A 27967-nucleotide genomic window follows, 5' to 3' on the forward strand; every position below is an offset into this window, starting at 1 on the left:
ACTCTCATGGCTGAATGGGCAGGATGCTCCTTTGGGCAGTCTTCATCTTCCATATGTCTCCACCCACTACTGTGGACACCATCTTATAGGACTTTCTAAGATCTTAAATGACCATTGTTTGTGAAAGGACCTTCCTTGTGTGCTTGGCTGCTGGAGCCATTTTGTAATCTGTTTCTCAAACTTTTCAGAAGTAGGTTAGCTCCCTTTCTCTGTGCGCGTTAATATCATCTTCCTTTCTCTCCATCGATTTTATCAGTGCTGGCAACAGAGTCGCTTTGGATCCCCATTTGGAACTCTCTTCTGTTGCTGGAATTCTAAGAATTTTTCTGCACAGCCCTCTACCCAAATGCCCCTGTGTAGTAAACATGTCTGTGCAAGAACTAGGGTTTAGTCCTAGTCCAGTGGTTCTCAAAATGAAATCCCTGAGCTAGCAGCATCAGTATCACCTGAACTTATACAACGGAATATTACTCGGCCATCAAACAGAATGAAATCTTGCCATTTGCAACAATGTGGATGGACCTAGAGTGTATTATGCTAAGCAAAATAAATCAGTCAGAGAAAGGCAAATATCAGATGATTTCACTCATTTGTGGAATTTAAGAAACAAAACAGATGAACATAGGGGAAAGGAAGCAAAACTAAGATAAAAACAGAGAAGGAGAAATATCATAAGAGACTCTTAAATACAGAGAACAGACTGAGGGTTGCTGGCAGGGTGTTGGGTGGGGGGATGGGCTAAACGGGCCCTTAAGAAGGGCACTTGTTGGGATGAGCACTGGGTGTTATATGTAAGCAATGAATCACTAAATTCTCTTCCTGAAAAAAAGAAAATCAAAAGAAAGAAAGAGAGGGAGAGAGAGAGAGAAAGAAAAAAAGAAAGAGAAAGAAAGAAAGAGAAAGAAGGAAGGAAGGAAGGAAGGAAGGAAGGAAGGAAGGAAGGAAGGAAGGAAAGAAGGAAAGAAGGAAAGAAGGAAAGAAAGAAGGAAAGAAAGAAAGAAAGAAAGAAAGAAAGAAAGAAAGAAAGAAAGAAAGAAATGCCAATTCTCTGGCCCCATCCCAGAGACATGCCAAAGACAGGTGATTCTGAGGTGGCCTAAAATTTGAGAGCTGCTTCCTTCATCAATGTACTCTCCCACTCTCTGAGACAATTTTACACTTTTCTCTCTCCTCCAACGTCAAATAGCCCCTCCCTCAATGCATTCACAACTTCTTAGATTCTTAATTCATTAAGAAAATTTGAAGAGAACTTTCGCGTGCTCCCAGCCCCAATTCCCCTGAGGAACCTGTGCCAGTACTCACACGTGGCTCCCTCCCTGCCACGGTGACCGGCCCAGCACTCACCAGTTCTGCAAAGAGGACCCCAGCCCCTCACCTGCTCGAGCTTGTAAGGTCCTGCCTTTGTCCTTCTCTCCCTTCCTACTGAGATGTTCCTGTCAGCACTGTGTATCTCCCGAGCTCTTTTTAAAAAGAAAAGGAAAGAAAAACAGAACTGTTCCCTTAACTCCACATCCGCCTTCAGCTACTGTTCATTTCTGTGATGCCCTTTAAGCAAGACTTCATGGGCTTATCTTTGACACAGTGGCTTGCACACAGGAGGCTCTTAATAACCCACTGTTAAGTGAACGGCTGTGTGAGTACACGTGAACCAACTGGGAAGGGGGAAACTGCCATTTCAAGCAAACAAAAGAAAATCTGGCCTTAGGTGCTTCCAGCTTCTTAAGAGGTGGCGTATTCTTTATTACGGAAGAATAGACTTTTATCCTGCTCCCTTCCCACTTAAGAAGACTGATGTGCCAACGAGTTTGATCTTACTCGAGCAAAGACTAATTTCTCAGCCTCTATGGGTACTCTGTGCTACTAAAGGGCAAATATCCTGAGAGAATGGTCTTTTGTTTAGAAAAGAGGCTTAATGAGGTTAAGGATTTACCAAGGGAGGCTTTCACGAGTTCAGAGCAGTGAAGTAGAGAATAAAACTGTTCTACATTAAAATGAGCGGTGTCTTACTTTGCTCGGGCTGCCATAACAAAGTAAAACAGACCGGGTGGATTTAAATAACAGAAATTTCTTTTCTCACAGTTCTGGAGGCGAAGTCCAAGACTAGTGTGTCAGCAGGCTTGGCTTCTTCTGAGGCCTCTCATCGACTCGTACATGACCATCTTTTCACTCTGTCTTCACATGGTCTTTCCTTTGCATATGCCTGTGTCCTAATTACCTCTTCTTATAAGGACACCAGTCGTATTGAATTAGGACCCACTTTAATGACCTCATTTTAACTTGATTGCCTCGTTAAAGACCCCATCTTGCCTTCTGTGACTGGCTTATTTCACTTAGCATGAAATCCTTCAGGTTGACCATATGAACCTGGATTTGGTTGTTGCATATGATAGGGTTTCCTTCTTTTAAAAGGCTGAATAATATGCCATTGTATGCATATGTTGGAGGAGGTCATCAAGAGGCTGTGACTGTCAGTTGACCCATGAACCGGCCCTGGGCAACTGGAGGCTTCTTACAGCCCTCTCTGGTTCTTACAACGTGGGTTCTGCTTGCCTCCCCTGCTCTCAGAGGCTTCCCCAAGGACATACCCTTGTGATAATGTTGTGCTATTGAGACCATCTGGATGGTATATATGACTGAACCCAGTTAAGCCTCTATATAAACTTTAAGGATTTGGTAGGTGGGTGCAGAAATTTAGTTATCTTGCTGCAGCCCAGGACAAGCCTTGTATGTAAGTTTCTGTGCTTGTTAAATCCGCCACCTACCAATCTGAAGTGGCCTGCCTCTTTTGTCCCTCTCTCCCTGCCCTTCACTATGGGGGCCAATTTCAGATTACACCTGGGGAGCTTGCAAATCAACAATATAAACATTTACTTTATCCATTCAACCATCAGCAGACACTTAGGTAATTTCTGTATTTTGGCTATTATAAATAATGCTGCAATAAACATGAGAATGCAGATATCTCTTTGAGATCCTGATGCCAATTCTCTTGGGTATATACTGAAAAGTGGGATTGCTGAATTATATGGTAGTTCTATTTTTAATTTTGTTGAGGAGCTTCCATGCTGTTTTCTATAACAGCTGTAACCAGTTTTACATTCCCCCCCACACACACACACCATACAAGCATTCCAGTTTCTCCACATCCTCACCAACATTTATCTTTTGTTTTTTTTTGTTTTTGTTTTGTTTTTTGTTTGTTTTTTGTTTGTTTGTTTGTCTGTTTGTTTGTTTTGGTAATAGCCAACCTCACAGTTGGGAGGTGATATCTCACTATGATCCCAGTATATAAAGAGTCTAAAATAGTCAAATACATAGGAGCAAAGTAGAATGGTGACCACCAGGGGTGGGAGGGAGGAGGAAATGGGGAGTTGTTGCTCAAGGGGTATAAACTTTCAGTTATGCAAGACGAATAAATTCTAGAGTTCTGCTGTACAACATAGTGTCCGTAGCTAACAGTACTGTAATATACACTGAAAAATTTGTTAAGAGGGTAGACTCAAGACTGTTATGCAAGAGTGTAATAAACATGTACCTGATCAGTCCTGTGTTTTGGAGACTGTCGTGGCAGTCTGTTACCTAACTGACAAAGACAGCAAAATATCTTCATGATCTCGTGATCAATGTATTTTTTAAACTCTTATGAAAACTATATAACTTAAATAAAAATCACAAAAAATGGTATAATTAACCCTATGTAAACAACTAATTTTAGACTTTATCAACTTTTCACCACATTTACTGCATCTATTTTCCCCCCAGGTTTTTTAAGAGGAGGATTTTTTTTTTTTTTTTGAGAGAAAGTGAGAGCATGAGCAGGGGAGGGGCAGAGAGAGAGAGAGAGAGAGAGAGAGAGAGAGAGAGAGAGAATCCCATGCCCAGCGTGGAGCCCAACGCAGGACTTGATCTCACCACCCTGTGATTATAACCTGAGCCAAAATCAAGAGTCGGGTGCTTAAGTGACTGAGCTGACCAGGCACCCCAAGAAGAAGCACGTTTTATCTTGAATCATCTGCTGTGCTGTTTGGCATCGTGCAAGTACTGGTTATCTTAAACTTTGATAAATGCCTTGCTACATATGAACTTTTGGCATTGATGAGAAAATCAGAGAAACGTGTACTGTTTTTCCCTTATACGGTAGAGGAGAGAAGAACCACAGAAATGGAATGTAAGGTGGACTGAGAGTTTAGTGAGACCAGGAAGTCTGGGCAAGGAGTGAACACAGCAATGGTTGCAGCTTGGGGTTTGCAGAAATCTTGGGAAAGGCACTGAACTCTCCACAGTGTAAGATAGAGACTCAAGCCACCTCTGTTTCAACATTAGATATATAAGCAACTACATAGACTAGAGGACTTAGGGACACCAAGATGACAGTCAGCATGTGTTTAGGATGTACACTAATGAAGAAATGGATGATGGAAAGGACCTACTGGTGTGCTACTGAGTCCCATACCAACTTTGGTATTTAAGCCCAGAGGGCCATCCCAGAACAAGAGAAAAGCACACTAAGTGGGGCATACGTGTACAATTCCTCTCAGTATGGAGACCTGTAATCTAGAATTTTATCTGATGCTCCTTCACCTGGGTCTGTAGTGAAACTTCATTTGGCTTGGCCTTTGCAATCACTGACCCTCAGCTTCTGTCTCCACCTCTGTCACAGCTATGAAGTGGGAAGCTATCTAGGAGGCTGAACTTCCACCTGTTTGTAATGTTCAATTTTCCTCATTTGACCAATTTATCTCCCGTTTGCGAGTAAATACATCCACCATGAGCTCTCAGGAGCAATCCCACCAGATCATGAATATTTTTATTTCCTTTTTTTTAAAATTTTTTTAATTAAAAAAAATTTTTTAATGTTTATTTTTGATAGGGAGAGAGAGAGACAGAGCACAAGTGGGGGAGGGACAGAGAGAGAGGGAGAAACAGAATCGGAAGCAGGCTCCAGGCTCTGATCTGTCCACACACAACCCCACGCAGGGCTTGAACTCACAAACTGTGAGATCATGACCTGAGCCGAAATCAGATGTTCAATGGACTGAGCCACCCCATGAATATTTTTATTTCTCATCTTTACTGAACCAAAAGTGATACATCAGGCTTCCTAATATAAAGTGTTAGGATGAAATATCCAAATAGAAGCACAACGTGTCCAAGAGGCAGGTGGGGGCCAGATAACAGGGGTATTGGTTTTTACAGGTTTCCCCCCCCCCCCCCATGATTTTCAGGCTTTCCTACTTGGCGTTATAAGTCCATAATCAGATGTGTGTTTGTCTGATTTTGAAATCCAAAACCGATTCCTTCCTACAGAAACCTTAGCTTCTGAGTAGCAGCCCATTTGCACATCCATCTCAAGTTGGGGAGCCAAAGGCTTGTGACAAGGTTTCCCGGACGACGCGCATGGCTAACCTGCCACAATTACAATCCATGGGGAAAACCAGAAATTCCAGTGCCTATTATGTTGTTCCAATGCCCACGAATTGGGTTGGGGGACTGTCTGAAAACAGTATTTTTAGTTTGGCAGTAGTTTATAGTGTCATTTGGCAGGAAATGTCTGAAATTCAGTTATTCAAATTCACTTTTTAAGCCAGTCAGTAGAGCCTGTGTAGAGGATCAGATTGTACAGATGGAATTCTTGGCAAAATCTCTGGAAACTTCCAGGATTATCTGATTCTACAGGGGTCTGTGTCTTTCACTGCCCTTGACTATTTTGCCAGTCTGTAGAAACTGAAGTTAACCTGTAAAAGGCTGACAGAGATGCAAATAATTCCCACCTAAGAAATGCAAATGAATTTTGTCCAATGAGGATGTATTGATTTCTACTTAGTGCAAGAGGCCAGTTTTGCCTCTATCAGCAAATTCAATTCAATATTCCAGATTACCTGTAGATATGTTTTCCTTGGAGTCTCCTTAGAACGAGTTTTTTATTTTTATTTATTTATTTATTTATTTATTTTTAATGTTTATTTATTTTTTAGAGAGAGAGAGAAAGAACATGAGCAGAGGAGGGGCAGAGAGAGAGGGAGACACAGAATCAGAGGCAGGCTCCAGGCTAGGCTCCGAGCGTTCAGCACAGAGCCCGACACGGGGCTCGAACTCACGAACTGTGAGATCATGACCTGAGCCAAAGTCGGACACTCAACCGACTGATCCACCCAGGCACCCCCTCCTTAGAACGAGTTTTTATTTCTTACTAGTTTCCTCATTAAAGAATGAGTAAAATAAAATCTTTGACACGTACTCATTTCATATTTGTATGAATCACATTTTTATTTATTTTTATTTTTTTAAATTTTTTTTAACGTTTATTTATTTTTGAGACAGAGAGAGACAGAGCATGAACGGGGGAGGGTCAGAGAGAGAGGGAGACACAGAATCCGAAGCAGGCTCCAGGTTCTGAGTCATCAGCCCAGAGCCCGACACGGGGCTCGAACTCACAGACCATGAGATCGTGACCTGAGCTGAAGTCAGATGCTTAACCAACTGAGACACCCAGGCGCCCCTGTATGAATCACATTTTAAAAAGTTACCTTTAACACCTTGGTTCTCTAGCAACTTAGTTCATCCCCAAAAGTGAGGTCAAGGAGCACCTGGGTGGCTCAGTTGGTTAAGCTTCCGACTTGTGCTCAGGTCATGAGCTTGCAGTTAATGAGTTGGAGTCCCACATTAGGCTCTCTGCTAACAGCGTGAAGACTGCTTCAGATCCTCTGTCCCCCTCTCTCTCTGCCCCACCCCACCATCCACTTGCATCCTTTTTCTCTCTCTCAAAAAATAAACTTAAAAAAAAATCAAAAGTGGGGTTGACAAGGAGTGAGAGGAGAACCCTGAATTTTTGACTGAGTATTTACTCAGAAGTGACTAGTGGAATGAGATACTTGAAAAAATAAGATAATATTTACCCTTATTCCTGGATATAGAGGTTCTAGATTTGGGTTGATTTCAGTATAGAGTTATAAAAGCATTTTATGTTTGTATAGGCAAATTTGAGGACTGCTGTGATTCTCCTTTTTTTTTTTTTAAATCCTACCATTTTAACTTGTTCACTTATATAACAAAAAAAAATGGTAATAACAGATGTGCTAGGCTTAAGAAGCAGGATGGAAACTTGAACACCATTGGATATCACTCTGTCTCTGCCTCCATCTCTGCGGCCCGCCCCCTCTCACCTCTCCAGCACCTGTTCCCATGTTAATTTCACTCTCCCAGGCTGCCTTCTCCTTCAGTTGTGGTCCGGCTGCTAGCATCTCAGCACCTCTTACTCATATTCTCTGTGGAAAAAAACAAGAGCACCATTAGCATAAGTCTTTTTCAAAACTGTCGGCATGAGAAGGAGCGTTCTAACTTGAGAAGGAGGTGGAATCTTGTATAAGGCTTCAGCAGGCAGGGTCAGCTGAAGTTCAGCTAGTTTCAAGAATATTTGTTCAAGGGTGGTACTCAGGGAAGGGAGCAATTATTCTGGTTAATGAACAGCCGTGTTTGGACAATTTGGATTTTACTAAGAGAAGTGGAAGGAACAGTGAGGGGCTGAAGTCATGTGCAAGAGGGTGTGCAAGCTACAGTGGACAGGGACACGGAGGGCCACAGTGGACACTTTATAGTTCTTCAGCGTCTCTTACACCTCATAGTCCTCAGACCAGAGAGACCATTTTCCCCACATGCAGTTGGCTAAATCCTAGGGACGAATTTTGATTGATCGTGCTTATTTCTGGACCACTCACTGTGCTCAGGGAGTCAGAGCCAAGAATGAAGAGGCTGTTCCTAGGCAGATCCAAAGGCTAGAACAAGGGAGGAACAGCTCTTATAAGGAAGGAGTAGCCCAGACCTCGCCCATGGGGGCATCACAGTGAGTGGGACAGCCCCCACCCCTCATCCTCATCTGTGTTCACAAAACCCTCCTTTTCCTCCTTCCAGGTGAACAGCTCAATTTTGCCTTTAGGGGACACTGCTTAGGGGAGGACCACTCAGAGATCTATTTGCCTAATGTGCAGAGATGAAAATCCTTCTGAGAGCAGCCCTAAGCACAAAAGCTGGACACGGCCCTCATGCCCAGATTTCTTCCACAATCCTGAGAACTGTCTAAACGATCACCATGGACACTTAGGGAAGATAAACAAGTTTGGTTTGAATAAACATCCCAATATTGGCAGTGTTCCCCGCCTCTTCATTCTTTTCTCTCTCCCCTTTCAGGTATTCAGTGCCCATAACCCCTTCTCTCCTATTATAGGGGCCAAGGGCAGGCTGCCCCAAGATGGGCCACTTTGGCATAAAGATTATTTTGAGTTAAAAGTAATCAAAACCCAACAGATGCAGGAAAAGCTCTCTGCCTCCCCCTCAGCTGCCTAAATTTATATTGAAAAGGAGAGTCTGTACCAGGAAGAGAGCTATTAAGAGACTCTCCTTTACCTAAGAAACTTATCTGCATAATAGAGCAAACTTGCTTTTCCAAACATCTTTCACCTTCCTGCTAATGGGTTTTCTCCCCTTTGCATCCTCAGACTCTACCCCATCTTTAGCTCATATAAACTCCACGTTGCCTCATCGTCTTTGCAATTTCATGTTTGGGTGGATTCCTTATATGTGTTCCTATTAAATTTGATTTTCTCCTGTTAATCTGTCTCATGTCAATTTGCTTCTAAGTCCAGCTGGGGCAGAGCAAGGCCTTCCTTCCCAACACGGTAAAAGTAAGACAGATCTGCCCTACAAACATAGTTAAAACAATTAAGATTCAGGGGAAGGAAATATTTGTCCTTATTATTTATATTTTGCTAGAAGAACAAGTTGGTGACATATCATGGATTTTAAAGTTCAAATCCCCAGAATATGAATCTTAACTTCCCACTTACTTGCTCCATGATTGTGGGCAAATACTTAACCTCAGTAAGTTCCAGTATTCTCATTTGGGAAATGGATAGTAGTGCCCACCTCACAATTTAAAGGGATTATGGATATAAAGAATATATGGAGTATATTAAAATCCAGTCACTATCATTTTTTTCTGGTGATGATGTGGTGATAATTATGAAGGCACTAAAACCTACTCACCTATATGTTTTCATCCCCACTTACTATTTTTAAAATGGAATTTCGGGAATAGAAAGGAACTTGCAGATGACCTCAGCCAGTGGTCAAGCCTTTCTCAAGAGATCTCTGTTGCTCCAGGGCCAGGAAGGAGGGGAATAGGGTAAGGACTCATGGATGGAGAAGAGTAAACATCTGTCCTGCAGAGCGGGGCTAGTGAGCCAGGGACAAAGGAATGCTCATTTTAGAGACTTGGATCCAGACTTGCTCTATGTGTGTGTGTGTGTGTGTGTGTGTGTGTGTGTGCGTGTGCGCCCACGCGCGCACGTGCGTGATCATGGTGTATGTATCCATGTATGCCTGTGTGTCTGGATCTGTGTATGTTCACAGGACGTGGCTGTTAAATGGAATAGGGCATCAAGAAATTATCAACACTGACACTGATTACAGATACTGGCAAATTAGCAGTATAGAAAGGGGAAATGAAATTTGGCTTAGCTGTGTAAAAGTAATACTAATTATAGTCACTTACATCAGCCCCTCACCATTTATGCCTAATTACTGTGCAGCACAATCATAATCATGTGTGACATTAAGTATATGCCCAGTTAACTTTCATGTAACCTGTCTTGGTTAGGATCAACATATCTGTTCCACTTAGACACCTGCTTGGAGATACACCACCTATAGTCTTTGCTACTTTTGGGGCTAACAAGAGGGACTTGATGCCCTGGAGTTCTAGAACTGCCTGCCAAGGTGGTACTGACAGTTACTCTAGTTTGGGAAAGCAGTCCTCTCAAACATACCCGAATGTAGGAGGAGGCACAAAGGATCTGAGGTTTTTTCCCTCTCCTTCCACACCAGAAGGTCTTCAGAGGGCCCAGGGAGTTCATCTCCCACAGCTGAGGGGACAGAGACAGAGAGAGTGAGAGAGTATGAGCAAGAGATAGCAACAGAGAGATATAGAGATAAACAAAGACATGCAGGCCAAGAAACAAGGAGCTGGTCAGAAAGAGGCGAAGGAGATTCAGAGACACAGACAGAGGTGGCGACAGAGGAGAAAGTAGACACAGATAGATATAAAAAGTGGGGGTAGAGGCCCAGAGTCAGTTCATCGAGGAGAGTGAATTCAGATGCCTCTGCAGGCCTCGTTGATTTTCTCTGATAATTTATGATACAAAATAGTTCTCAGAAGCAGACTCAGACAATTCATTGGAGGGTCCCTCATTGTCCTGGATGGTGCGGAAACAGGAGGAGCAAGGTGAAAAGAAACGGGAGGTAGAGAGAAGATAGACAAAGACAGAAAAACAGAGAGATGGGGTAAGACAGATAGACATGGAGGGGTCAGGGAAAGGGAAGAGGGGAGTGAGGGGGTTAGTGAGTCTTCTGGATGCTTGGTCAGTACCAGGCTGTGGAGACAGAGAAACGAGGATATATTCATGACTTCCTTGTGGTGATAAAAATTTCCATGTCCTAAATGGACAGTGGGGATATGATTCGTTTATTGGGCATCAACTATGCGCTGGAACCAGGCTAAATGTTTTTACCTATACTGACTCATTGAATCCTCAAAATGACACTAGCTGGCAGGTACTATCATGATGCCCATATTATAGAAAAGGAAACTGAGGCATGTAACCCGCCCAAAGTCACCCAGGTAGTAAATGAGATTCAAATCCTGCCATCTGGCTGTAGATCCTACGTTCTCAGCCATGACATATCACCAGCAAAGCTAGCAGTAAAAACCAGTTAAGGGATCCATGATTTCAAAACATTCTTGCTTAATGATAATTAATTTTTAACTTTTAGAGAGAAAGAGCTAGTGGGGTAGGGGAGCAGAGGGAGAGGGAGAATCTTAAGCAGGCTTCACGCTCAATGCAGAGCCCAATGTGGGGCTCAAACACAAAACCCTGGGATCATGACCTGAGCCAAAATTAAGAGTCAGATGCTCAACTGACTGAGCCACCCAGGTGTTCCAATTTTATTAATTTAATATGCAAGTCAATCACCATTTCCAGAATGTAACGTTTCATTCGCATGAAGACTTCAATATCTTGTTAGCAAGAGAAGCAGGGGCAGAACCCTAGTGTTGTGGCTGACAAAGAAATAGAAGGCTGTAGGGGTCTTATTCCCTCATGACTTTCACACAGTGAGATGGGCAGATTGCTGTGTCTCACCTTGGTAGGTCCTACTTCTGCAGTGAGTGTGGCTCCTGTTGCTTTTCCATTAAGTGACCTTGAAGAGACTGGAATTTGGTTTCTCAGTGACTCCAGTTTTCCCCGTGGAAACTCAAGCAAAATCTCTTCATCAGCTTTCTGATCTGGTAATAAATAATGATAATTTGTAAGAGAACTCATTTGGTTATCATCCTTGGAGATTAATTGAGTAATTAATTTTAACCAAGTGCTTATGAAATATAAAGTGCTTCATAACTCTTAAGGATTTATGCTCCAGTGTTCTTATTAGGCCGGCAGGGCAGAGATCCTCTGCTTCGAAATGAGAAGCTGATTATGAATGCCCCTGATCAGGGCTGTTTCTCACTAAACTGCACCAATCCCCACTCAAGAACTCATCGGGAAGGCAGATGATGGTCATTTTTTACTTGCCAGACTGAAACTCTGAGCACTGAACTGCAAATTGGAAGGAACCAGAAAGAATTTGGCTTCCTGGTTACTCAATTGCTGGTCGCGTGTGCACCATATTGATTTTTCAGTAGAGGGGATGTTTTCTGGGAGTGGTGGTGCTGGTGTAAATGGCTTCCTAAGTCCGTGGAACCCTTGCCACACCAGGCACCAGGGGATACTGGCATGATTGTAGCCCGTGCTTCCTTTCCATCACTGCTCACTTTTGAACATACTGACAACTAACACACACAAAAGGCAAGAAGGTGACCGTATTAGTTAGTGATTGAAACATAAACTTTGGAGTCATACAGGCTGGGTTTGAATCTGGCATAACTGTTCCCCACCTCCCACCGTTTCTTCTGTGCAGATAACGCCTCAGTTCAACTTATATTATTGTAAAAAATGACTATGCTAGAATCTTTAGAGAACTTGGTGACTGTGGTAGAGCCAAAAAGATCTGTCCACGTCTGAATCCCCAGAACCTGTGAATATTATCTTATACGGCAAAAACATATATGGGTTACCCGATCATGGCAAACGATGTGATTATGTTAAGGGTTTTTTGAGGAGGTGTTTACCTAGGATTATCCACGTGGGCTGTAAATAATCCAGTGGCAAGTGTCCTTATAAGAGGGAGGCAGAGGGAGATTTGACAGAAGAGGAGGAAGCGGCAATGTGACCATGGAAGCAAGGATTGGAGTACTGTGGTCACAAACCAAGAAAGCCCTGGAGCCACTAGAAGCTGGAAGGGGTAAAGGACAGATTATCCCTGGAGTCTCCAGAGAGCACAGCCCTCTTGCCCCCTTGACTTCAGACTTCTGAGCTCCACAGCTGCAAGACAATACATTTCTGTTGTCTTATGCCATTCAATTCGTGGTAGTTTGTTAGGGCAGCCACAGGGAACTAACACGGTGACTAATGGGATGAGGGAAGTGGTAACAGGGAAACTCGTTTTGCTTGGTACCTGTTAGTGGCGTTGCAACAAAATAGTGGTCTCTTAAATTCCACTGTGAAGTATTCTTGTTGATCTTAGAACGGCATTCACACAACAATGTCTTTTCAGAATAAAGATAGAGCAACCAAAAAGTCAGCATTTACATTAGAGTGACTTGATTTATTACCTTTGAAATTTTCCCTCCCTTCAGGCGTTACATCGTTGTGAGGACATGTTCCTTATAATGCCAAAAATGATACTATATGTAGTTGACTTTGATATGTGTTTATTCCCCCTGCAGAACACACACACTCACATTGAACTCACTCCTATGGACTGTGTGCAGGGTTTAGCTACAGCACCGCTAGATAGGTTAAATTTCCTTAGGACACTCTTCTGTTGATATTGCAGACGTTAAACCTGTTGAGGAGAAATCCAAACCCATATCGTAGAAAAATTCAATGTTATGGTACCCCTCCATTAAAGTGCCTGCATAAAAGCATATTTTTTTTAACTCAGGTTTATTGAGATGTAATTTATATGTAGCAAAACTTACCCTCTTTAGTCTACAGTTCTGTGAGTTTGAACAAACGCATAGTCTTATAACCACCACTGCAATCAAGATACAGAACAGTCTGTCATCCCAAAAAGTTCTTTCACACCCCTTTGCGGTCAGCTCTGCTTCCTAGCAACCAGGGTCTCATGACAGACACAGATAAGCAGGTGAGTTACCTCTCCTGCCTTCGTGCACAGTGCTTCCTTGGCCGTGGCCACACCAGCCTTATTGGGTCCCTTGTCCTCTCCACGCCTCCACCCTCAAGTTTTATCCCTCTTGTCCCTTTCAGCTAGAATACTCTTCTCTTTCTTTTGCACCTAGGCAGCCCCTACTCATCCTTGAGATCTCAGCTTTGACATCTTTTCCTCAGAGAAGGCTTTCCTGAGTGGTTCCAATCCCTCTCTGTTGCATTGAACACACGTTAAACGGCGATTTCACATTTGTGTATTCTTTGGTTAGTCTTCCCTTTAAACCGTAAGCTTCCTGAGGGCGGGGACTCGGTTTTGCTCATGATATAATGCTGAGCATATAATACAGTAGTAAGGAGGCGCCTGGGTGGCTCAGTCGGTTAGGCGTCCGACCTCGACTCAGGTCACGATCTCGCGGTCCGTGAGTTCGAGCCCCGCATTGGGCTCTGGGCTGATGGCTCAGAACCTGGAGCCTGCTTCGGATTCTGTGTCTCCCTCTCTCTCTGCCCCTCCCCCATTCATGCTCTGTCTCTCTCTGTCTCAAAAATAAATAAACGTTAAAAAAAATTAAAAAAAAATACAGTAGTAGGTACTCAATAAATACTAAGTAAATGAATCCATACTTTGAAACTAGTGATGTTCTAGATGTTCACTTTTGATTCTTTAAGATCAATATTATCATTGCTGTTTCACTTTAGTGATTTTTTCTCTGATGTGATGATCTTAAACCATACATTGTTAGACATTCCTCCTTTTACAAGGTGGACTCTAATTCCTCTCCCACTGACTCAGTGACTCACTTCTAATAAACAGAATACAGCAGAAGCGACAGTATCATAAAAGGTATGGCACTTTCTCCTTGCTTCCTCTGGGGACACTCAGCCTGCGGTAAGCCAGCTGCCATGTCATGCAGACAATTCAGCAGGCTTATGAAGCCCACGCAGTGAGTAACGGAGGCCGTCTGCCGACAGCCATGTCAGGGAGGGAATTGGATCCTTCAGGCCCCCGTCAAGCCTTCAGACGGCAGCCCTGGCTGTAACCTCACTGTAACCTCATGAAAGACCCTGAGCCAGAACAATCCAGCTAAGGCCCCTCCCAGATTCCTAACCCAGGGAAACTGTGTGAGAGGATAAATGTTGGCTGTTTCACGCTGGTAAGTTTTGAAGATGGTTTGTTACACAAGAGAAGCTGAAAGAGGTGATGAGGGAAGAAAAGAACAGCAAGCGTAACTTGTTTTAAGGTCACACAACCAGTAAATGGCAGGTGCGAGATCCAAACACAGGTCACGTGGCTGCAGAGCGTGCTTCTCTGTGTCACACCATGCTGCCTCCTAAAGGTGCTTAGCATGACAAACGCAAAATCGTTGGGCTGCTTTACAAAATCTTTGCAGATTTGTTCATGTTACAGTTTCAGGAGGCTGCTTTCTGGATTTCCAAAGAAGCTGCTGACTGGAGGAGTTTCTCAGAGAAGAGTAAGTCAAAAGGCAATTCTAATGGAGAAGTTTAAGTGTACTGAACTATTTAAAGAATTTCTGTGAAGACGTTCTGTTGGATGAGTGGATCGAAGCAAGTTTGTTATAAATTTAAAAACAGAAAGTTTAAAAACCTGAAAGTAACTTTTTTTCTTTAGCTCACTATTGTGGTGTGGTAAAATAGTTTTCACACTGTGAATGCATTATACTAGATTGCATAATTTTTTATGTATTCTATGTATTGATGTGTTTAATATTTTATATATTACACATATTTAATAAATATTTATAAATATATATGTATATATATGATATATATATGGTGTATATATATGGTGTGTGTATATATATATATGATGTGCATATATATATGCATATATATATATATATATATATGGTATACATGAGGGAATTACTGAAATTCGGTATTTCACTCAGATTTCCTAGTTATTATTCCAAAGGTCCATACCTTGCAGTAGGCAAAGATTTCTCCAACAGGACATGAAAGCAGGGATCTCAACATACAATCTTATTTAGCCATTGCAAGCTATTTACATGCCTGGTGCCCAGTGCTTTTGCAGTCTATGCTGATTAGAACTAGTATCTTCATTCCATCACCCTGGAACGACTCATTTCCCTTTCTCCTTCTATTCCTTCCCTCTTCTCAAATTAACAAAACATTTTTTTCATCTAATCACTCCACTCATCTTTACTGTCTTTCTTTATTAAAGCATTGTCACTAGTTTCCTCCTCACGAGTATTGGACTCTTTAAGCTAATTTATGACGAGATCCCCTGGCACCTGAAGCAGGAATGTTGCTGCTCCATGGAAAGTTCTGCAATTGTGAACCAGAGAGATGTCTCTCCATCCCTTGCATGTGATGCCATCTTCATGTCTGTGCAGGAGATTTAACTTGAGAATTGCAAGGAACATGGAATACTTTGGTTCTCCCAATAACTTTGCTTTTTAAGAATCTCAAATCACCCTGGAGCTGGAAAAAAAATTAATAATGCCAAGTAACAGCACCTAGGTCTCCTTGGCTAAATAAAGCCCATTCCAGTGGTTGCTTTTTTTTTTAATTTTTAAAAATATTTTACTTATTTTTGAGAGCGAGAGACAGAGGCAGAGTATGAGCCCAGAGAGGGAGATGCAGAATCTGAAGCAAGCTCCAGGCTCTGAGCTGTCAGCACACTGCACATTGCGGGCTCGAACTCGTGAACTGCGAGATCATGACCTGAACTGAAGGCAGACGCTCACCCGACTAAGCTACCCAGGCGCCCTCCAGTGGTTACTTTTGGAGCCGATAACTAAAATCTCAGAATCCTGAGATTCACAGCCCATCCCCCAACGGGAGCTCAGTTGTCTGTGACGTGGAGTTTGGCCTCTCTTTTCCACTCCTCTCCTGGGGCCTGCTTCCCAGCTGGTGGGGTGAGGAGAGGTGGGAGAGGGTTCAGGCACGTGTAGATGTGAGTGCTGGCACATTGGAGGTGATGGTGGGGACATGAGTAGGTCCAATTGGTCCTCACTGCTTCTTTACTGACCCTTGGCAATAAAAAGCTGGTGATGTCTCTGGCAGGGATGGGACTTTTGGGGACTCAGTAAACAACTCCCCTCTCACTGGGAGGCAGACCTGGGACTCAGGCTGAGGGAGACAGGAACACCTGATAATGCTTATACTGGTCTGCAGGGCTTAAGGAGCTAAGTGAAGCAGGCGAATGGATACTCCATCTCTGCCTCAGACACATGGACCCAGTGACGATCCCCAGCCTTGCTGGTCTCTGTTGCAGGCCTGCAGGGGTGAGGCTGACCATGCTTCCTTTCTCATAACCAAGAGAAAGAAAGGGAGTGCTGAGTAAACACATAAAATTCTTCTACCCACACTCACCAGTCGGGCAAGTCCCTCTGCCTCCTGGGATGGGCAGTGAGTGAGGCAAGAGCTGAGGGAAGTCTCAACCAAGAAAGTAGAAAACAATCCGAATGCACATGTAGGAATATGTATGCACATTTTTATCTGATTTTGTAAGCAGCAGAGTGAGAGATATGGAAGTATACCTGGTAAGTAGTTCATAGGATTGCCCAGTTTGGCAGGTGGTGGCTGGGATACAATGTGAAAGGAGAAGAGGAACAGAGTATAGAGAGATAAGCAAAACGGGAAAAATCACCAAAACCCAGTATTACGGTGTCACCACAATATATATATTATTGTAGTAAGAAGTGATATTCAGGGCACCTGGTTGGCTCAGTCAGAAGAGCATGCGACTCTTGATCTCAAGATCATGAGTTCAAGCCCCATGTTGGGTGTAGAGCTTAAATAAATTTTTAAAAATCTTAAAAAAAACAAAAAACAAAAAAAGAAGTGATATTCACAATATTTCAACCTGCATGGCATGGTTAATACTCTACCAATTAAAGTAGATACCAGGGGCGCCTGGGTGGCTCAGTCGGTTAAGCATCCAACTTTGGCTCAGGTCATGATCTCATGGTACATGAGTTTGGGCCTCACGTTGGGCTCTCTGCTGTCAGCGCAGAGCCTACTTCAGATCCTCTGTCTCCCTCTCTCTCTGCCCCTCCCATGACCATGCACACGGTGCTTTCTCTCTCTTTCTCTCTCAAAAAATAAACATTAAAAGAATAAATAAAATGATGTTTAAAAAAATAAAGTAGATACTGAAAAACTGGGGCAGGATCCCTGAAAATTCCCTCACTGAACCAGGCGTTAATCTGAATTGTAGGGTGCTCCAAGGGGTCCTGGGAGGAGACCGGGAGACCAGGGTGGTAGGACGTGATTTTGAGGATTGCAGGGAGGGTGGCAGCACTTGAAAGGCTCAAGACCATAGCTATTTACTAAAACACTTCAGAAGCACGTCAATGTTTTGACAACGTGTACAGCTCTATCAAGGCATTCCACTTAAATAACATACTTGTTGACTTACTCATAAATTAACAGCAAATCCTTAAAATATAACTGGAAAGTTTTCTTCCTATGTTATCTAATTCAACTGGGAATAGGCATAGCTTGTATGAAGAAAACCTCTGAATTCTGGGTGCTGGAGGATCACTTTAAAGCCTCACTCAAATGACTGGAAAGTTGATGCTTGGCTATTGGCTGGAAACTTCATCAGGGCTGTGGATTAGGGCCTTAGTTCTTCTCCAGCTGGGCCTCTCCTCAAGCTGCTTGAGCTTCCTTACAGCATGGTGGTTGGGTTCCAAGAGAACAAGGAGGTGGCCTTTTATAATCTAAGAAGTCACACAGTGTCAGTTCATTATAGTTTATTGGGCAGGGCAATCATCCAATTTTTAGGGGAGGGGACCACTCCATGGGAAGAGTGTCAAGGTCTTACCATAAGAAGAGCATATGGCTTCAGATTCTGTGTCCCTCTCCCTCCCTGCCCCCACAGGGCATTAAAAAAAATAAAAAATAAAAATTAAAAAAATTAAAAATTAAAAATTAAAAAATTAAAAAAAATAAAGAAGAGCATATGGCAAGGAAAATATGGGAGGAAATACAATACACCACAACAAATTTCTGCTATGTCTGTGATATCCATAGTCCATGCTGGCATGGGTCCCAAAGGTCTCTGCTTTTTTCCATGCTGCCACACAAAGGGCAGCGATTAGCTTGTATAATTGAAAAATTGGAGGAAGAAGGGAAAAGTTAGTATTTTATAGTCAACCAAAGGAAGAAATAAAGTTAACATTTGTTAAGTTCCTATTTAACAACATGGCAGGCTTTGTGTTGGGCACCTGTCATGGATCTTTATTAATTTCAAGATTTCAAGATCCTTATTAATCTTCACCACATAATATGTACTACTACTACCACTTCATAGATGAGGAAATTAAGACAGAAGAGGTATTTAGCAACTTGTCCAGCTATACAACCAGTAACTGATGGAGTCAGGATGGCAATACTGGTCTGCTTGACTTCAAAGACTATGTTCTTTCCGCCATGCTGTGCCTCAGAGTGTAGACTATAAACACAATCTGTAAAATGTCCCTATTTTGTTTTTTCTATGTAGTTAATTTTGTTTCTTCTTATGCATACGTAAAAGATCTTTTCTTACTTCTCAAAAGTGTTAGAGTAAAATATGGCAAATAGTATAAATGTATGAATGGACTTCTTTTTTCTAAATAACCAACAAAGTCTTCTCAAGGAGCATTTAATATAACTCCCTTCTCAATTAATGCCCACGTTATCATTTGTCCATGTAGGAATGTAGAAATTACTACATGGGGGAATTCTATGAGAAACCCATATTAAGGGCACCTGGGTAGCTCAGCCGGTTAAGTGTCTGACTTTGGCTCAGGTCATGATCTCATGGTCAGTGTGTTGAAGCCCTGTGTTGGGCTCTGTGTTGACAGCTCAGAGCCTGGAACCTGCTTCAGAGTCTGTGTCTCCCTCTCTCCCTGCCCCTCCCCCACTCTCACTCTGTCTCCCTCTCAAAAATAAATAAACATTAAAAAATAATAAAAAAAAAGAAACCTATGCTAATTATATTGTAAGGTAATGTAAATTTTAAGACATATAGAGGAATTCAGTATGGGAGTTAATTAAGTACAAAATGATGGGTAAATCGAGATACAAGTTCCACGTTTTGTACATATGTACTTTAGGAATACATATTAATATTAAATATACCATGGGACACCCTGTGTAGAGAAAATGGACATTTCTGTTGTTGCAGCAGGGATTTCCCTATAGTGGGGCACAGATAATGGAGTTCATCATAATTAGAACCCCTCAGTCATCAATTAGGTGTGTTTAATCTGGGTGTAAGGACCTCTGTTGCAATGATCAGGGAGGTTTTCACTCAGATATCTATTTATAAGATCTGGCACTGGTGATGGCGGGGATAAGAATGCCCCTCTCTTATATGGTGCTAAATCCAAATCTAAAGGAGTAGTGAATGACAGAGACTGAAAGAATTACACATACTTTACCATACTGTTAACCCAAGCAGGAATGCGATTCAACCGTAACACGGTATGTCATCAATCCGTGCTGCTGAGAGGCTTTTGACACTGACTTGGAAATAAAATTTCCTACTGAAACCTACTCTTTATTTTACTTATTTATTTTTTTTATGTTTATTTATTTTGAGACAGAGAAAGAGAGCAGGGGAGGGGCAGAGAGAGAGGGAGAGAGAGAATCCAAAGCAGGTTCTGTGCCATTAGCACAGAGCTCGATGTGGGGCTCAATCTCACACACGGTGAGATCATGACTTGAGCGGAAATCAAGAGTCAGACGCTTAACCGATGGAACCGTTAGGCACCCCGTGGTCTACTCTTTAAAATGAATAAATGATTGTTCGGAACGGAGACATGCTAAGTCACTTGGAAGGAACGGAATGGCTTCCAAGCCAGCAGGGCTTTGCAGTGATTTAGTGTTTTACGAAAACACCTTCGTCCATCAGAATTTAGGCGGCTTTGAAAACAAACAAAAATGGTCATTGAGGCAAATGTTGGTTGGGTCTATTTGATCATTGTTCAGGAGGAGGAAGCCTTAGTCTTTTAAATGGTCCACTCTTGTTCATTCATTAACTGAACTTTATCAAGAGCCTACCCGGTCAGGCATTATCCTACATGCTGGAAATATGGAAGTAAAGAAGTCAAAGTCCTTATGGAGTCTACATTCTAGTGGGGAAGGCAGTCAATACAAAAAAATAAACACACATACCAATAACATAAAGTCTGTGGTCTGAAAAAAAGCTTAAGAAGGTAGGAAGACTGTGAATGAGGGCAGTGATGAGGAAGGAAATGGCATTATTTTAGATTAAAAGGTCAAGAAAAGGCGCATCTGAACAGGTGACCTTAAGGCAGAGATTCTTGAATTAAATAAGAAAATGAGCCATATAAAGTTAGCGGGGAAGAGAGTTCTAAGTAAACACAACAGCAAGTAGAAAGCTCAGAGGTTGGAATGAATTTGTATGTTCAAAGAACAGAAAGGCCAGTTTGGGTACTCATTAGTGCCATTTGCCAAATGTGCTGGTTCTCTCTCCTTCTAGGTACAAGGTAAGATTGCATTAGCTAGTTCTTCTGTGCATAGGTAGGACCATATGACTTATTTTAGACAGCAAATCATGAGCAGAAATGACATGTGCCATTTAACGGACAGGGTGAATGCAAGGCTGTCTACAACTCTTTTTTCTCTTTCTGGCATGATGATTGGAAATACTTCAGACAGTGACTGCTCCATCATCCAGAATCTAAGAATGAGGAAGAAAACAACGGGGGCAAAGTTCCCAGCTGACCCCTAATAGACATAAATGTGAGCAAGAAACAAATTGTATTGTGCCAAGCCTCTGAGATTTGGAGTTTTTGCCTCAGTATAGCATAACCTGTCCTAGTTGATATAGTCGGCGTAACTGATGAAAGAAAGCTAGAGGGAGAGAGGTAGGAGATGTCATCTAAAGGATAAGCAGTGGGCAGATCATGTGGAGCCTTGTAGATTATTATACATTCGGATTTCATTCTGCATGAAAGAAAACTCTTTGGAGAGCTTCAAGCTGGAGAATGACATAACGACTTGCATTTTAAAAGAATCATTGGGAGCGTCTGGGTGGCTCAGTCAGTTAAGCATCTGACTCTTGATTTCAGCTCAGGTCATGATCTCACAGTCATGGGATCAAGCCCCACGTTGGGCTGTGTGCTGAGGGTGGAGCCTGCTTGGGATTCTCTCCCTCTCCATCTGCCCCTTCCTTCCTAAAAAAAAAAAAAAAAAAAAAAAAAAAGAATCATGCAGTCATGTAGGGGAAGTCCTTATTCATGGGAAATACATAGTGAGGTATTTAGGGGTAAAGTATAATGTCCTCAACTTTCAGTATGTTCAGTATGGTTTAGTAAAACGTGTGTTTGCATGTATGTGCATGTGCACATGGACAAAGGGGTAAAATGGCAGTTGGAAAATCTAGATGAAGGGTATGTAGGTGTTCATTGTATGGTTTTTTCAACATTTTTGTGGATTTAAAAATTTTTAAATCAGGGCGCCTGGGTGGCTCAGTCGGTTAAGCGCCAACTTCGGCTCAGGTCATGATCTCGTGGTTCATGAGTTCGAGCCTTGCGTCAGGCTCTGTCCTGCAGCCTGCTTCGGATTCTGTCTCCCTCTCTCTCTGCTCCTTCCCTACTTGTGCTCTGTCTCTGTCTCTCAAAAATAAATAAACATTAAACAAATTTTTCAAAATAAATAAAAAATTTTAAATAAAAAATTGGGGGGAAATAACTCAAGAGACGTACAAGATGAGACAGAAACAAAGGCTGTAGGAGGCTGCTGCAGGTCAGAGATGAGGTGATCTGGGCCGCACCAACAATTGTGAGGATCTGAAATCTGTTTTATATGTGGAACCAGAGGACTTGCTGATAGACTGGCTGCGGGATGTGAAGTTTAGAGTCAAGTTGTCTCTTCAGGTTTTGTCCTGAGCATTGTGGACAGGTGGTGGATACCATTAACTTACGACAGGACAGCAGGGAGAGAACCAGGTTTAGGGGATGGGAAATAGCAATCCTGTTTTGGACAAGTTAAGGGTGAGTCTCCAAGTAGAGACTAGGTTGGCAGTTCGGTGAGTGAGCCGAGGCTTCAGAGAAGAGGCTGGCTGGGAAAACAAAATTTGTAATAACCAGCACATAGTGGCATACTGAGAAATTACCTTTCTACCTCTTCCCTATGCATGTCCCCCCCCCCCAAATTACTGCCCCTACCCCTTTTAGTTTGTGTATCCACTTAGAGTTTAGATTGTCACCAATCTCTTTCTTACAAAGCTGCAAGGAATAACTATAACATGATAGACAGACAGATAGATGGCTCCTGAGCTGTAGTTTTTGTTTTCTCTGCTGCGCTGTGATGATGGGAAAGACATATTCTATTCCTTTTGAGAGGGGGTAAGTAGTATCTGATGAAAGTTCAGGCTGCAATTGCATTCCTCTTCCCTCCCCTAGCGTGACACATGGACACCATGACACTCCACTTCCAGTGTAAAGTGATTAAATAGCTCCCCTGGCTTCAAAGAGTTAGGGCTATTCAACAATCTAATGCCTATTGTTTAGGGGATAAAAATAGCTTGTGCTGGCCCAGTGGAAAAAAATCAGGAGGTTCACAAAAGTTATCAGGGAAATGCATTTGTGGGAAGGGGTCATGTAACTTCAGGACACAATAATAAAAATCCCAGTTGAGAAGTTAGCACGTATTTGTCCTTTTCTCCCTTCCATGGTGTGGCAGATTGTATTTTCCAAAGATAGCTGCCTCAACATATCTCATCCCACATGATCTTCTAATAATGTGACATTGACACTCTTGCCATTGAGTGGTGGGGCCTGTGTTCCCTCTCCTTGAACTTCAGCTGAACTTTATGATTGCCTGAACCAACAGAATACAGTGGAAGTTGTCCAGCTAAGGTTGGGTAACCCCCACAACCATGGGAGGTAATAATATAGTAGTTCAAATCTAGTAAGTTAGTTTTGAAGTTATTCATTACGCAGCAACAGAAAACAGGAACATGGGCTTGACTTCATCTTTTATATTTCCTTTGGTCTTGATTCTTTAATTTATATTCAGATTTTACAGTAGTTTTGTCTGCTCTTATTGCAGGCAGGCCGTCTCAAATTCTTTGTGGAAGAGGGTTTAAATACAATGTAATTACATTTGTAAAAGTGCTCTCCTGTCTAACCCAGTGATGTAAACTCCCTGGTGTTATTCTGTAAACGATAAAGATAACCCATGAAAGCTCTATCACCATTTTTGAGGGATATTTTTTTTTTCAACGTTTATTTATTTTTGGGACAGAGAGAGACAGAGCATGAACGGGGGAGGGGCAGAGAGAGAGGGAGACACAGAATCGGAAACAGGCTCCAGGCTCCGAGCCATCAGCCCAGAGCCTGATGCGGGGCTCGAACTCACGGACCGCGAGATCGTGACCTGGCTGAAGTCGGATGCTTAACCGACTGCGCCACCCAGGCGCCCCTGAGGGATATTTTTTTAAAGAGATTAGAAGAGATTTAAAAGAAAAAAGATTGCTTCGTGTAGACCTGTTCTACATTTTCTGCTCTTTCTCCCCCAAAACAGATTCTTTCCCATGAATCTTTGACAGAAATAATTATGACCTCCTCTATGACGATCAAATGACTGATTCAGTCAACAAATAGTTCTTCAACACATTTATTGGCTACTATTGTGTGCCAGATATTAGACCAGGTGCCAAACATACAAAGACCCAGGCCCAGCTTACAAAGGGGCTTCTGGACTCCTGATTATTTATAGCTATAAAATGCCTACCATATGCAAGGACATATGTCTGGGCAAGGACATATGTCTGGGCACGGCTAGAAAAGCCTTTGAATGCCTTCAATGACGGTGTATTTAAAATAGCAACAATAAAATAAAGTAAAACTATCTAATGATCTAACAGGCAATTTAAAAAGTGAATGGAAAAAAATTGTACAGCAATATTACAGTAGGTTCATACATCTATGAATTCAGTACAAGAAACAGAATTAATTTACTCTCTCCATCTCAGAAATGAAATAATGCTATCATATGGCATAAACCTTAAAAAAATGAAATTACAGTTAATTTAAAAGATCATGAGATACTGCAAGATGTTAGTTTAATATGTTCTTAGTCATCACTTTTTCAAGTTTTACTGTAATTAAAATTTTTAAATCAGGTTTCCTAAATTCAATATCAATCCAAGATAGTGTCATTACCTTTTCAGGAAAGGGGTATGGAGGCAGGAACTACAGTTTACCACAGTGGAGTCAGCATTTGGCACATGAAAAGCACTCATTAAGAATTTGTTGACTTTGTGAGGTGCCTGCGTGGCTCAGTGGGCTAAGTGACCAACTTCAGCTCAGGTCATGATCTCGTGGTTCCTGAGTTCAAGCCTCGCATCTGGCTCTGTGCTGATAGCTCGGAGCCTGGAGCCTGCTTCAGATTCCGTCTCCCTCTCTCTCTGCCCCTTCCCCACTTGTGCTCTGTTTCTCTCTGTCTCTTGAAAATAAATAAAAACATTAAAAAAAAAAAGAATTTGTTGACTTCATAAGTTGGAAACATGTCCTTAGGAGAATGGATTAAGGTAACAGTTTTATTCAACAGGCACTTCTGAATACTTGGTATAAACATAGTGGTGTTTTGGGTGTTACAGAGAACTATTAAAAGTAGAGGACACTGTCCTTATCTACGGCTAGATGCACATCATTCGCACTTATAAACCTTTATAATAAAATATAAATATATGAAATTCACATTAGAAATAAATAATTTTCAAATTCTTTATTACAAATGAACTCTTGCTATGCACCAAATATAAGAAAAACCAGCAAATACGTGAATTATTTTTACAAGCTCTTAGAGAACAGGAGAAAATACAGTATGAATTTCATAAGCTTTCTGAAATTAACTTTGAACTACAGAAATGAAAGTAAGTTTGCAATGCACAAAGTCATATTTCTAGTTACATATTCAGTGGTGTATGGACAGTGAAAAAAATATATCCAGGCTTTTCCACATAAAACAGAAATAAATAAGGGGATATATAAAAGTAAAAACTAATTTAGTTTATATGCTTCTTGAGAAAAGAAATCAAGACTTTTTATTCATTGCTTTTTAGAAATTAGGAATAGAGAAAATACATTATTTTAAATGAAGCAAATAATGTTTAATATTATAAACAATTAGAATAGGATGACATTTGAAGACCTTATCCAAAGCTCAGATTAAATAATCCTATGAACTAAATAAATACAGAAAGGCAAGGAGGACAGATGAAGAGAGTGAAAAAATGTACAGAAAAGTAAGAAGGACTATAAAGGAACACCCTCTCGCATACACACGGACTAACACAGAGCTGAGACACAGGGAAATTTAAGGGGAAGAAAGACACACAGTCATATCTTGGCTTCCATCATGTGGAAGGCTTCCTCCTCAGAACAGTTCCAGAATGTTGTCTAATATTTGGTCTGAATGTCTGCTAGCCTCTTACTGTAGTTCTTCTAAAGATTTTTTTTAAGTTTTGATGTTTTCCTAACTAGACCAAATTGATTTGAGAATCAGTGGTCACATTTTTTACTTTATGGCTTGAGTTGGGTTAAAATTTTGGTTAATAAAAAAACTTCCAATTTTATACTTCCTCTTCTGAATCTTGATCATAAACTTCCCGAGGTTGTCTCTTAATATTGATTACCAAATCAATGGTTAAAATTTTTGTTAAACATTGAAGAACGGAAGTTAGTAATTGGTATTTACTAGCTACCGATTCCAAACCTGTCTGACTGCTTACCATGGGTTGATGGGTTTGTATCGCATGGAGAGTTCTTACATATATTTGTGGAAAGCTATAGTTTCCTTTCTTAGACTTATACAGGATTTTGGGAATGCCTAAAAGAGCATTAGCTATTATCACGCTAACCATAGTTTCTTCTGATTGGTGACATTTTTTGGCGTAGTTAAGAAGATAGTAATGTAACAAAAACTCAAAATTACCACCCGCTGGCAAAACACAACCTGCTGGTATAGATGAGAAGCAGTAACCGTGGGATGTACACATCTCCAGTGACTTCTCTCTCACTGCTAACATGCTTCCCCTTCCAGCAATTTCTGTGACTTGTAAATTTTCATAAGAAATTTCTATTCTAGTGTTTTCTGTTGTTGAATTAGCAGAATTACTCTCCATAAATGGTTCACTGTCATCAACTATCCTGGTTTTGGCTAGAGACAAATATCTCAATGTTTCATCTGTCTGGTATGTATCTGTTGGTGTCATTTTTGGTATTGAACGTGGAATATGTGTTTCTAATTCTATACTTGGAACTACAAAATTTGAATATACTTTTAAATATGTTTGAATTGTTGCCAGCTTACCTTTGTTCTCTACAACTGTGCCCTGATATGGGCTTTGCATTGAGCCATTAACAATTTCTGGCAATGGCGTACTTTCTCTGCTATTCTTGTAGGTAAGAGGACTTGATGCATAATTTTGATCACTGGCTTGTAACATGTAATTTAGATCAAGGTCTTTAAATAACTGCCGAAGCATTTTAAATGCTCCATGTAAAGCACTTTTATGCTGTTCCACAAGACCCTGCACTGGTGCACAAAGAACTATACAGTGTGGTATAAACGAACATGTGCCAATCAAGCCAAGATGAACATACCTTTTGGATCTAAGGATAAGGGGCTTACAAAAATTCATCAAAGCAGTGTTACAGGTTTCATACTGCGAAGAGGTATGCGGCAATACAAAGGGAGAAAGACCAACAACCCTCTGGATAAGAGATACTTCTTCAGAGGATAAACACTCCACGACAGATATGCCATTCAGTCCTGCATAATAAATAACTAAATCTGGTTGTTTCACACTAGACAGCAGCAATTTTACATTCTGACTCTGTAAATGTTTCATGATTGCTTTTGTCCTTTCCATAATCCAAAACTGAGATGTCCGAAACTGTGTTTCTGAATGTAAAATAAACTCTGATCCAGAAGTTGAAAAAGGGGGCTGAATAGTCTCTGTTACTATCACTATTCTTATGTCACCATCTGCTGGACAGTAGACAGAAAAGTCTCTATGAAGCACAAGCCCAGCTATGATCCTGGAATCTGAGACAGGAAGGCCAGTGACACCAACGTTCAACTCTATAAAATAGTCATCCACTAACTCAAATACTTCTTCACATCCACTTTCACAAGCCATACACTTGAAAAAGTAGTCACACATCAATTGTGAAATAAAGTTTTGATTATTTCTTCCCACTCTTCCACAAAAGTATGCTTCTAAGAGCAACTCTAGAGAGCTTCTACACAATGTTCTCTCTTTAGTGGATGAAGAAAAGATGGACAAAAAGTGTTTGCTTAAGTAGTGGCCCATAATATAATCTAATACTTGTGTCTGAAACTTCAGAAGAGCCTGAGAAATAAATTTCCACTGACAACAATTTTTCCAATGCCTTCTATGGGTTTGAATATTTTTGGAAATCAAAGAATCCTGTTCTTTGTCTGTTACTGCATGAAGTCCTCTGAGTAAGTGACAAAGAAAGATAATAAATGTTTTAGCACCATCTCCTGTTTTTCTTAGATGACTGGAAACACAGGCTACCATCATCCTGTACAAAAAAAGAAATAAAGCAACTCAGAATTTCAGCGGGCTGCCTTCTTACAAATAAGTCGAAACCATGGCTTCACAGGTAAAGGCA

At 41.5% G+C, this 27967-nt stretch overlaps 1 protein-coding gene across 10 annotated transcripts in view; it reads right to left on the minus strand.

Moving 5' to 3' along the window:
- BBS10 (Bardet-Biedl syndrome 10) overlaps positions 1 to 27967 on the minus strand; it is a 90051-nt gene that overhangs the window by 60766 nt on the left and 1318 nt on the right. For 3 of the 10 annotated variants that reach the window (XR_006600876.1, XR_006600878.1, XR_006600879.1), the window contains exons 2-3: positions 11193 to 11335; positions 7164 to 7265 (exon numbers count right to left, since the gene is read on the minus strand). Coding sequence is in view for 2 of the 10 variants with exons in the window: in XM_045062092.1 (XP_044918027.1) it covers positions 25897 to 27877 (1981 nt within the window). In the remaining 8 variants the exon portion in view is untranslated. Of the gene's footprint in view, positions 1 to 7163; positions 7266 to 9821; positions 9918 to 10544; positions 10549 to 11192; positions 11336 to 25034; positions 27878 to 27967 lie in introns of those variants that run through there. The other 7 variants (XR_006600877.1, XR_006600882.1, XM_045062092.1 and 4 more) reach the window with 5 other exon arrangements.

The sequence above is a fragment of the Felis catus genome, chromosome B4 (genome assembly GCF_018350175.1).
Source record: "Felis catus isolate Fca126 chromosome B4, F.catus_Fca126_mat1.0, whole genome shotgun sequence".
NCBI classification, from domain to species: Eukaryota; Metazoa; Chordata; class Mammalia; order Carnivora; family Felidae; genus Felis; species Felis catus.